This window comes from Chenopodium album, chromosome 21 (assembly GCF_948465745.1).
Source record: "Chenopodium album chromosome 21, dcCheAlbu1.1, whole genome shotgun sequence".
NCBI classification, from domain to species: Eukaryota; Viridiplantae; Streptophyta; class Magnoliopsida; order Caryophyllales; family Amaranthaceae; genus Chenopodium; species Chenopodium album.
The window spans coordinates 38,839,623-38,851,911 of NC_137854.1; the positions used below are offsets into that span (position 1 = coordinate 38,839,623).

Here is a 12,289-nt window from a genome sequence, read left to right on the forward strand (position 1 = left end):
CATATACCTTTGGATTCAACCTTTCGTAATTGCTTATCAACTTAGTTGCAATTATTTAACTGTTTTGATGATCATACACAAAGTATATGCAATGCAATACGGATAATTTGCAAAAAAAATAAAACAAAATCATCAAAATTTACTCATAGTGTCACAACTCACAAAAGTTATCCATATTTTCTTTTTATAAATATCCCAATGTAAATAGGTTTCCTAATGTAGGAGGGTTAACTACAAAGTAAATATTAAATAGCATCCCACATCAAAAATTGTTATATATATTGCTATTAATACACAACATTACAAAGAAAGCTTATTGATGGGATCATCAAGCAGCAAGACAGAGAGAGAAGGGACATGGTGGATGTTGGAGTTGAGCGCAGAACCCCAAGCCGGGAAGCCGAGCCATGGGAAAGCAACCTTCATTGCAGGCTGGATTGAGCGGGGTTGGATTTGGAATTGCATTGAACGTCTTGACAAGAATGCAAATGGAAACTATAAGTTAATCTTTTTTATTGCCAACGACGAACTATCTGACCCAGAGTGTAATAAGTTCACCGTAGAAATCTATTCTATGGCGTGGTTTATGCTCAAAGAGCCCATTGGAACCGCTGTCTTTCAACTTAATAAGGACATCCCAATCAATGCTACCTTCTGCCAAGAACTAAACTGTCCGGCAGGGCTGTGCCAACCTCAAGTGCGGATCAAACTTAGGCGGATTAAGGATTCACACGGTATATACAAAGCCAAAATTAATTAATATAGATTATTCAAAGTATTTTAGTGTAAGGATTCTAAAGGCTTAAGGTTCTTGAACCAGATATTTTAAAAAAAACTAGTTCATCGATCTTTCCCTATGAAAAAAATAAATAAATAAAGTTAGGAATTATGTTCTAAATTTCCAATTTTAATCGGTTATAAATTTGTAACATTATATTTCTAAATTTGTTGAAGTTTGTGGGTTAATCATCAGAATTAAATGTTTTGGGTTAGTTAATCAATATCTGAGAATCAGTGGCGGGTCCAAGAATATGAAAATGGGGGTACGGAATTCGGGTGGTTAATAAAAAATACAAAACTTGACAAATTATAATTTCAATTATTTATTGTTTATTTCCACCTTATTATTACATTAAATAGATCCCTTGCTCCTTAACTCCTTAAGTGCTGTCCATAATTACATCAAACAAATAAAACTAAATACTGTACAATTAAAGGTCATACAATTACACTTTTATAAAACTCTTAGACGAATTTTTATTTTACTAAGTCAATGGTTATATAAATAAACTAAAATAAAAAAAAAATACTCGTAGTAGTTTAAGTGTAAGTGTGTAACTAATAATTACAATTACTTTAATTCATTGTCATAATCTTATATACGAGCGAGTACTCGAATTGAGGCATACTTTTAATTAATCATCAATAGTACTATCTCTGTTAATTTTTATGTGCAACTTTGGAATATTTAATATCTCACAAATAATACCCCAAAGTTGCACATAAAAATTAACAGAGGTAGTAACTAAAATATGTAACTTTTATTCGAAGGGAAAAAAAAGTATATATATTGATGAACATACTACGTTTAGAGTTTATAATGCGCAAACTCCAAACTCTTATTTTTATATAATGAGAAATCATTAGACAATCATAGAATATTAACAATATATTTTTAGTTAATATTTAAACTAATTACAATTTGATATAGTAGTGTTATAGTAGAAAAACTATGTAAGTGAAGAAGACATGAAAAAAATACTACTAGTATTAGGTATGATATAAAATTATAAAGTGAGTACAAAAGTTTTTTCATAATATTAATTTATTACAAATTTTTGTATGCGGCTGGCCACATGGTGCGGCAGGGGTTACTTGTATAGTGTTATTGTAGGTGTTACTTGTATTTTAGGGTTACTTGTATTTTAGGGTTACTTGTATGGGTGTTACTGGTTACTTGTAGGTGTTACTTGTATTATGGGGTTACTTGTGTGAGTGTTACTGGTTTTGGTCAGGGGTTACTTGTAGGTGTTACTTGTATTATGGGGTTACTTGTATGAGTGTTACTGGTTTTGGTCAGTGGTTACTTGTATGGTGTTATTGGTTTGGTACGAGGCTTTGGTCTGGGGTTACTTGTAGGTGTTACTCAACCCATCAAGTAATCCATACAAGTAACCCCAGAATACAAGTAACAAATACAAGTAACCCCAGAATACAAGTAACTCCAAAAACAAGTAACTCAAAATACAAGTAACCCTGCCGCACTGAAAAAACTCTGTTAATTTATTAGTAAGTTTTTGGATAAAAAAAATAAATAAATAAGGAAAGGAAAGGAAAAAGAAATAAGATTAAAAAAATATATATATATCACAAAGCAGATACAAGTACTTCGTAATGTATTTGGTAAAGTGAAAACACAAACAGAGAACAGTTGTTTAAGAAGGTGCTCTTTTTTCATGTACTATAGAAAACAGATACAAGACTTAAGAGCCGCCTGTTACAAAAAAGAGGTCTTTTTGACCAACATTTTTTTTTTTATTTTTTTTATGGGGGTATGTACCCCTGATCCGCCACTGACATATGTGCCCAAGAGAAAAATAGAACCCTTATTATAAGTTGGAAGGAGTACAAAGTATACACAATGCAATAAGTACGGATATGGAGTGATTTTCTCTTTATTTCTGGATCGAATTTGAGGAAAAAAAAAAAAAAAAAAACAATAAGTTGATAGAGCTTGGCAACCAAGGAATTAAAAAACGGGAATTGGATTTGGATAATTTTTTTAAAAAGTTGATCCAAATGTAAATAGGTTTCCTGATCTAGGAGGGATAACTAACACATCCTACAGCTATAATTCTATAAATACACAACATTAAGTATTCTTTATCTCCAACAAAAAGACTTGCATGGACCTGGTTCACAATAATATTATTGTGGACCCGAGGTCAATACACACGTAAGTAACTGACATTATATTAAATATAGTGACTCTTATTTTTAATATAGTAACCTTATTTTTAACATAGTAACTTTTATTAAAACTAGTACAACGTTTAATAATATTGTGAACTTGAAATACGACGCTATTACCCTAATTTTGACATAGTGGCCTTTATTATTCATATTGACCGATATATAAAATGTTTCATTAAAAAAACTAACCACTTAGGCCTATTTATTACAAAAATGACTTTTATTTCAACATAGTGACCTTTTTTATAATTATAGTGACCCTTTTTTTTTATTAATAAAACAACCATAGTTTCTCTAATGTTAGTGGTCCACAATAAATTAGCGTGAACCAGGTTCTTTTAAGAATTTGTACTGGCCGTGAATGCCAAGAATCCAAGATTGTGAGTCACGTGTTTTCCATGCTTCAATTTTTCCTGGTTTTTCTGTTTGGTTTCTCCAATTTTACTAGAAAACTAAAACTTTATCTCCTCATTTAGTAATTGAGTATACACTGAAACTACAGTAGCATTTAAATCATTTGATGAGTTAAATCTTTTGTTCTTTTTTCCTTTTTGACTTCAGTAATAAGGCAAATGTTATCTTTACTAATTTGCAATAATGAGTGTTGAGCCTGTAATCCTGTATGATCAAGAAAGAACAAGAACCTTTTTTTTTTTAGATGTATATAGCTAATTGAGACTAGTTTAGATCTAATTAAAGTTACACATACCTCTGGATTCAACTGTTCGTAATTGCTTTGTTTATGGATTTACATGATACAACTAATTCATCCACAAACATATGTACAGTTAGTCAATAGAATCAGGATCAACTCAGTTGCAGTTCATCAGTAAGAGATTCTGTATTCCATTCCACACCTCCACACGCACTAAGAACAGTTGTGACAGTGTAATCATCCACTTGAAGACCTTCCTCTTGCATCTGGTACATGAGCTGCAGAGCTTCGCGGCAGTACCCATTCATTGCATATCCCACTATCATAGATCTCCAAGAAACCAAGTTTTTTTCTTTCATACTATTGAAGACTTGTAACGCGTCTGAAATACATCCACATTTGGCATACATATTTATCAGGGAGCTCCCCACGAATATATTGTCTGAGATTGTCGGTGATTTATTCAAAGACGAGTGTATTAGTTTTCCATGCTTAACTGCTTCTAGGCTAGCACAAGCCTTCAGAACAGAGGAATATGTAAACGGGTTTGGTTTTACTCCTTCACTGAGCATTTCCTTCAAAAATTCAAATGCCTCAAACTCATACCCTAGTTGAGTACAACCAGAGATCATAGCGGTCCATGAGACAACATCTCGAAGGGGCATATGTTGGAGAACCCTTGAAGCAAGACCATATTCACCACATTTGCAATAAAGCCACACAAGAGTGCTCCCTATGTAAATGTTGTTCTGTGATGAATTCTTCAGTAATTGCGCATGAACTTCCTTCCCAGTTACCAAAGCACCAATAGAACCACATGCTCGGAGTATACTTACAAATGTCAAATTATTTGCTGCTACTTTTCTTCGTTTCATCACACGAAAAAGTTTCAACGCCTCATACCCAAGCCCATTCCTAGCATACCCGGCAATGATTGAAGTCCATGTAACCATATTTCGCCTTTTCATCCCATCAAACACTTTTCTAGAATCCTCAATTTCTCCACATCTTGCATACATATCCAAGAGTGAAGTGCCAATATAAACATCATTGTTTATCAATTGCTTAACTGCTATGCCATGCAACTGTCTTCCGAATTTCAGTGCCTTCTCTTCTCCACACGCCTTCAAAACGCTACATATAGTGTGTGCATTGGGTAAATATTCGTCCATTAGCATTTCTGAGAAAAGTGAGAAGGCCTTCTCACCATAGCCTTGTTGAGAGCAAGAAGTGATCATTGTCGTCCAAGTAACCACATCCCGCTCTTTCATCCCATCAAAGACACGAAAAGCACTCGAAAAGTCACCACATTGTGCATAGAAGTACATAACAGCACTATCTACTATCAAATTGCTCCATCTACCTTTTATAATACAAGCATGAACCTGTTTCCCTAACTCATAATTCAACCTCTTTCCACACAAAATCAACACACAAACAAAAGTCGTCCCATTCGCTTGAATCTCCGACTTCACAAATTCACCAAAAAGACTAAGACCCTCTTCCTCCAAACCAAAATTCAAATACCCATTAAGAATTGTGGTCCAAGAAATAACATTTCTTCTGTCAGGCATTTCATCGAACACCTTGCGAGCCTCTTCTAACTTTCCAAAACTCAAGTACACACTAATCAAATTGTTATTAACAAACACAACAGAATCATTCAAACACTTCAAAATCAAAGCATGTATCAATTTTACATCTTTTAATCTAGAGCATGATTGAAGCAGAGAAGCTATCCAAAATGGATCAAGACTAACCCCTTGACCCCGCGATTCCGAAATTCCAACAAGTGGGTTTTCTTGAGAGATTTGAGCATCGCTAAAGTCCAATAAATCAGCCGAATTTGGAGATAATTTGTAATTTGAACGAAAATTCTGGGGATTTCTTTGAAGAATCAAGTTTTGGGTTTTGCAGAAGTAGGCATGTTTTGAAGATTTTGATTGCAGTGAGAACCCAATAGATGAAAGGAGAAGATTTTGGGGAAGAGAATTATGGAATGGTAGAATGAATGTTGAAGAAAGAGAAAGCATTGAAATGAATTTGCAGGACGTTGGTGTTCCCGCGAATATGAGTTTTGTATTAAAGTGTATGTTTTTCTGTTGGTCTGAGAATAGAATGTAGTTATTCTGTTATGCTTCCCTCCTGCTAGTGAGTACTGAGTACCGTGAGTAGTATAATTGGCAATTGGCATATATGAATTGTGAAACGATGAGTTTAGTTTATGGTTGATGAAGTAGTGTGGTTAATAAATGCAACCTTGTATGAGCGATAAAACACGGAGTATTAGTAGAGGTGTCAATTCGGGTGTCTGGATTGGGTTCGGTGAGGTTGAGTCGGGTGAGATTATTTTTAAAGTTGAGTCATGCTAAATTATTGTGTCCATAACATATATGAATTGTGAAGCGATAAGTTTAATTTACGTTTAATGTAGTAGTGTGGTTAATAAATGCAACCTCTTATGAGCGCTAAAACACGGAGTGTTAGTAGAGGTGTCAATTCAGGTGTTCGGAACTTCGGATTGGGTTTGGTGAGGTTGATTAGGGTCGGGTTATTTTAAAGTTGAGTCATGCTAAATTATTGTGTCCGCATGAGTCGAAATCTAAAGCGGTTATTTTTCGAATCGATTTTGAATTGGGTTGAGTCGGATGTAGTTTTGGGTTAGCTAAGGAGTAGTAAGAATTACTCCCCTCTTCCCTCTTTATAATTTCATAAACCCAAATGTACAAACACCCAAGTGGCTTAGTCCTACCCTAACAAAGAAGAAGATAAAAAGAAACACTAATTTTTATATGTTGAACAAACGATTTTGCAAATGTTGACCCCACAAGAAGAACAAATCTAATTTCCGCGCCAATCAAATTAACATCACCACATCTCTAATTTATCCTCCAAAAAAATCAATTTTTATTTTTATTATTATTTTTGATCCCCTCAGAAAAACAAGAGGTCATCTTTCATCCAAAACCATCACTCAAAACCTCCATCCATTCTCTGCTTATCCCACTCTCTCCACTTTCTCTCTCCTCATCTCACCTCACTTTCTCTCTCTAACCTGCAACAATGGCGGCATCTCTGCAAACTCCAGTGGCCTTGCAATCCAGAACAAAAACTGCTGCAGCATTATCAAATTCATCAACTACCAAAGCTCCGACGCCATTTTCTCTCTCCTTCTCCTCTTCTACCGCTACCTTCAACCCTCTCAGGCTCCAGATTTTAACCGCCTCCAAACTCACCGCCAAGCCTCGTGGCGGCGGAGCTCTAGGTGCTCGCATGGCTGACACCACCGCCAGCAGGTACGCCTCCGCTCTCGCCGATGTCGCCGATTCCACCGGTACTCTTGATGAGACCAGCGCTGATGTTGAAAAACTCTCCAGGATTTTCGCCGAAGAACAGGTATATTTTTTCATCGATTTTACGAATTATAAACAATTTTTAGGATTATTTCAATTTTTGACGAATTTGTTGATTTATATATGTGAATTTGTGACATACACTCAATTTTAGTTTGAATTGTTGTAGAAGTTTCACGTAATTTTGGTTTGATCTGTCAATTTTTTTACGCCCTAAAATATATACACAACTTGCTGCTGATTGATTGTGTTCGAATAATGTGCTATCGATGATTGAATAAGTTCATAGTATCTGTCAAATTTTCAATTATACTAAAAAAAAAAGTTGATTTGTTTGACTCAAATTATTGTGTTTAATATTCGTCAGTTAATTTATTGCATCAATTTTATTATACGTTCCTGTAATTTGATATGTTTGAATAATGTGATGACATATTGGAGCAGAAATTAGGTTTCTGTAAGTAGTTATATACTTCGTAACATTGTTGGATTGATCGCCTTATTCAGCTGAATTCATGTTGTACAGGTGTATTACTTCTTTGCAAGCCCAGTGATTAGCAATGACAGAAAGCGTAGTGTCTTGGATGAGATTGTTAGCACCGCAGGACTTCAGCCTCATACCGCCAACTTCCTTAACATCTTGATTGATTCGGAGCGAATTGATCAGGTTATAAACATATTGAATGCATTTGAGGATGTGTATAATAAGATTACCAACACTGAAGTAGCAGTGGTGACTTCGGTGGTCAAGTTGGAGAATGATCACTTGGCTCAGATTGCTAAGAGTGTTCAGCGGACGACAGGGGCAAAGAATGTGAGGATTAAGACAGTGATTGATCCTTCACTGGTTGCTGGATTCACTGTCAGGTATGGTAATGAAGGTTCCAAGTTGGTTGATATGAGTGTGAAGAAACAGCTTGAGGAGATTGCTTCTCAACTTGATTTGGATGATGTTACACTTGTATAAATGTAGTAATCATATGGTCATCTAGTAAATTTTTGCTAGATAAATGTTCTGAATTTAAATTTGGAATTCTGTATTTTTGAAACTATATAAACTCAATTTGTATAATTATGTTAATGACAAGCAGATTGTACCTTTGTCCATGATTTTTGCTTGATATATAAGTGATTCCATATTATATAACATGGTGTCACATAATTGCAAATGTTTTCTTTGTGGCAGACTATTGGAAATACTTTCAGATTTTGGACCATTTCTGGGAACTATTTTTCTGAATGCCTATATTTATTTAAACTGCAAACACATCTCAGCTCTGTGCAGGGAAAGGTGAACGCATGTGGCTTTGAGCATCAATCTTTGCAACATCAGTATTCTTACTTCTGTCTGTATTAATACTAGAAACTATGATTACTTCTGAGTTCCCGTGTTGTGCTTCATGATTCTGCTGTTGGACAATGAATATTGAATGCATTTGCACCATTTCTGAGATACAAGTTGGTTGTTTGCCTGTCAGATTTAGCTGCATGACTTCCTTACCTGTTTTTTAAATGGCATGTTTTCGTTTGTGCAAATACCCTAGTTTCAAGCTTGCAAACCTGTCTGCTTATTGAGGAGTTGTCACTGAGTTTATAGCCTTTTAAATACCTCAATTTTACTTTGTAATAACTTTAGAACATAAGCTAGCAAAATACTTACATAAGCTAGCAAAAATTCGTTGCGTGGACAAGTGTCTAGTATGCAAGCATAGTTACCTTGATTAACAGAGTTCCAGTTTTTGGAGCGGGGTACAAGAACACTGTACAGCAATTGCTAATTGCTACAAGCCTACAATGCATGTTTATGGGCTATCAGCTCTGCAACGCTGGGTTTCTGAGAATGCTTCTGAAATTACAAGTATTGCTTGACTGCTTCTTCACTTTTGAAACTGTTCTGTTCAAGAAATCTTCTATTATTCTACAATGTGTTCTTTGCTGGTCCTAAGTTTGTTTGATCTCCATTTCATGCTTCTTTACATTCTTCATGGCTGCTATTCTGATTCAATCTCTTATAATCTGGTGGTTGTAAAATGCTGTGTAATTAGGATCCGATGCCTGTTTATCTTCTATATTCACGGTATGCTGTTATGTTTGCTTGCTGGAAATAAGCCTTTACTATATATTTAAAATCTCTATATTTGATTTCAATGCTAGGTACCAAAATGTGCTGTTTACATTCACCGCAGAGTACTGTGCATGTTTGTGAAGCATAAGCTGTGTAATTAATAGGCTGGAATTCTGATAGTGTATCCAAAATTACAATGTTTCTATGGTTTGTTTACTTGTGAAACTGTTCTGTTCAAGAAATCTTCTAATATTCTACAATGTGTTCATTGTTGGCCCAGCTTTGTTTGATCTCCAATTTGTGCTTCTTTGCTTTCTTCACAGCCTGCTATTTTGATTCAATCGCCTGTAATCTGCAATTCTGGTGCTTGTGAAATTCTGTGTGATTGGGATTTGATGCCTGTATGTCTTCTACTCTTTAATATTCACAATAAGCTGGTTTGTTTGTTTGCTGGAAATAAGCCTTTACTCATTTGTCTTTAGAATCTCTATGTTTGATTTCAATGCTAGGTATTGAAATGTGCTGTTTACATTTTTGTACTGCAGAGATTATACTTTATGCTGATAATTTGTGATGATGTTAGTTCAGTGCCATAATAAATTTCTTTCCTTTACCCTGGTATTACTTTGCTAAAGGGTTGTGAATCAGTGAATGTATGAGCTATATTGACTGTAGTAATTTGACACAAATACATTACAATATTTATATGTAATTCCTGCTGTACATCATAGACTCATATTTTGAGTCACAATCTGTGTAACAAGGAACAATATAAAGCAATAATTTTTTGACAACTGGAAAACAAAAATCCTACTTCATGGATTCCGTTTTCTAAGGTTTTGGTGGAGTGAGTGGAGGAATTATCGGTGTCCAAGTTCTAGGATCGCGTATGTCAAATACAGGTGGTGGAGGTGGCGGTTGAAAGAGGGAAGGAACTGGAGGGAATGGAAAGGGTAAAGATGGAGCTGGACTCGAAAATGGAAATGGAAAGGGTAAAGATGGTGGACTTGAAAATGGGAATGGAAAAGGTGAAGAGGGAGGCGAAAATAGGAAAGGAAAAGATTGCAAGTTTGCAGGTAGTGATTTAGAAGCTTTTTGATTTGGCAAAGGGAAATCATGTGGAAGCAAGGACTTGGAGGAACTTCCAGAATCTGTTAATTCCTTTACCTTTTCTGGTTTCCTGCACAATTTATCATTCTTTTTTCTTGGTTTGAAACTCAGAGAAGTGAAGCTGTAAACACAAAGATTCTCTTTTCTGGATTTGACTGAAACTTCAGTTGTTGTAGCTTTCAGGGCTGGAACATTGCAGGCTGAAGATGGGCTTCCCAGCAAACTCGCCTGACAGAATGACTGGATCGGAGGACCATCTACGCAATCTATTCCATCAATAGAAGGTATTTCCAGCTTGAATACTCCATGTATGTCTGTTGTTCTGTTAACTGAGAAGTTTATCATCTCCGCTGTTTTTGGCGATTTTGCATTGAATTTGCATTGTATGTGTACTTCGGCACCTATTATATTAACAAGAACCTATTACAATTTTGATTTATGCAATAGAATGTCATTTAACTGGCTGTCCTGTGTTTGGTGGAAGGAATTTTTTTTTTTTCCCCTGGGAAAACTAAGTTTCCTAATCCTTATCTCAAAGGAATGTCTACATTTCCTCCACAATAATCTTCCTTCTTACAAGTGTACTCTTAAATTGTTGTAGCAAGAACCAATATGAAATGAAATTTGAAGGCTATACCTGTAAAATGTACTTTCCACTGAAACTAAAAATTTCCTTTTTAAAATCATTTTCCTCCAAACCAAGCACAGCTTTATTTAAGAAATCTTTAGTATATATGTTAGCTGTAAGTAATTACCTGGGATGAAGTAGCTGTGTTTTGAAAAACCGTCGTTGAGGCAAGTATCGCAGTAAACAGCACCTACCACAGTGATGCGAGAGCTGATGGGCGCCGTTGTGGATTGAGCCATAAGAACGAGAGTGTGGCCGAAGAAAATCACTAAGAATAGAGAGCTGGACATTATATCCATGGGATGAGACATGGGGGGAAGGGGTAGTAATGTAGTATAGAAGGTTCTAATGAGAGAACATCCCAGCAGTTAGAAATACAGATTTACAGAAACATTTAGTAGTCCATGATTTGAAGAATCAGAGGCATAACTTTTTATAACTTGTAGATAATCCTTTATATTTTCTGCAGTAATATGCCCGTGATTTTATGTTGGTGGGGTCGATTGTTATCACAATAGATGATGCTCTTTTTTTATGTTCAATTTTTTACACTACAAACAAAGTCATGTGAAGAGGCGATTTGGAAGATTATATGGCTTGAAATTCATCATTTCTGTAGAGATTTTGTTAAAGGAAATCACGGGTGTTTGGAAGGGAATTATAACGTTTGTTTGGTAGTTAGATTGATTGTTTTGGATTTGTCCTTTTGTTTTCTATATAAATACCACTAAGTATATCATGCTTTGGTTATTAAATTTGAGCCACTGAATATGCTCATCAATCTACTGCTGTTAAATGTTAAGTGTAGTTCATCAACGCACTTGTTTGCTTGAGAAACTAGTGGGAATGGTAATGCAATGTTATTATGTTCGTCTACATACGGCGTAATTCCTACAAGGCAGTTGTTTGAAAAATATTGGTAAGGGAGAAACACGCAAGTAATTGCTACGAAACTGTCTACTGCTATGCGGAGTTCCTGCATTATATGGAACTTGTCGTCAGCAAGGTTGACAAATTAAGCCAGCATAGCAGCACATGGGTCTTTGCTTTAGGAAAAAATGCTAGCTAATCATTAGGAAGAAGTGCTTGTGAATTGCTGAGATTTATGAATAGTATGTGAATCTTACATGAATTGCATGCACATCTCTAGTGGAACTTGTTATTGGTTTGTGTATGTTGGCTAGCTTACCGACGTAAATTGATGATGAAAATAACTTTTGGCGATGCTGTTGGTAGGGACAAGGGCACGACGGTCTCACGTTGCGTTTCTAATCAACAAGTGCACTTGTTGAAACTTAGCCTGCATTCGTGAACTGTGGTATTTGCACAAGATTGAATCTGTTGGAAGAGGCTAGACATGCAGCATGGCAGCCAAGTATGTAATGATGTACAGTATATGTTTTTCTCCTTTTTGTCATTCTCTAGTATCTAATCTATCAAGAGAATTTCAGGACAATTGATGATTAGTTCATCATGTTCCCGTTTTCTTGCTTTAGAAGGATATC

At 35.5% G+C, this 12,289-nt stretch overlaps 2 protein-coding genes and 1 pseudogene across 2 annotated transcripts; 1 reads left to right on the forward strand and 2 right to left on the reverse strand.

The window, feature by feature from the left end:
* Positions 1–3,660: 3,660 nt before the first annotated feature.
* On the reverse strand, positions 3,661–5,764 carry LOC145601677 (pentatricopeptide repeat-containing protein At4g18520, chloroplastic pseudogene; annotated as a pseudogene).
* An 822-nt stretch (positions 5,765–6,586) lies between these two features.
* Positions 6,587–8,088, forward strand: LOC145601829 (ATP synthase delta chain, chloroplastic-like). Its single transcript, XM_081657905.1, has 2 exons — positions 6,587–7,024; positions 7,508–8,088. Exons 1-2 carry the CDS (start codon positions 6,692–6,694, stop codon positions 7,946–7,948), a joined length of 774 nt encoding a protein of 257 aa, XP_081514031.1. The 5' UTR covers positions 6,587–6,691; the 3' UTR covers positions 7,949–8,088.
* A 1,595-nt stretch (positions 8,089–9,683) lies between these two features.
* LOC145602503 (uncharacterized) lies at positions 9,684–11,273 on the reverse strand. The gene is made up of 2 exons (XM_081658696.1): positions 10,912–11,273; positions 9,684–10,557 (listed from the first exon to the last, which is right to left on the reverse strand). Exons 1-2 carry the CDS (start codon positions 11,093–11,095, stop codon positions 9,878–9,880), a joined length of 864 nt encoding a protein of 287 aa, XP_081514822.1. The 5' UTR covers positions 11,096–11,273; the 3' UTR covers positions 9,684–9,877.
* Between the last annotated feature and the right edge of the window lie 1,016 nt (positions 11,274–12,289).

Excerpts from the sequence above, each read along its gene's own strand:
- LOC145601829 (XM_081657905.1), top strand. The coding sequence starts at position 6,692 with ATGGCGGCATCTCTGCAAACTCCAGTGGCCTTGCAATCCAGAACAAAA. Across the intron at positions 7,025-7,507 it reads GGATTTTCGCCGAAGAACAG|GTGTATTACTTCTTTGCAAG; the intron begins GTATATTTTTTC and ends CATGTTGTACAG.
- LOC145602503 (XM_081658696.1), bottom strand. The coding sequence starts at position 11,095 with ATGTCTCATCCCATGGATATAATGTCCAGCTCTCTATTCTTAGTGATT. Across the intron at positions 10,558-10,911 it reads ACACAGCTACTTCATCCCAG|GTGCCGAAGTACACATACAA; the intron begins GTAATTACTTAC and ends TTAATATAATAG.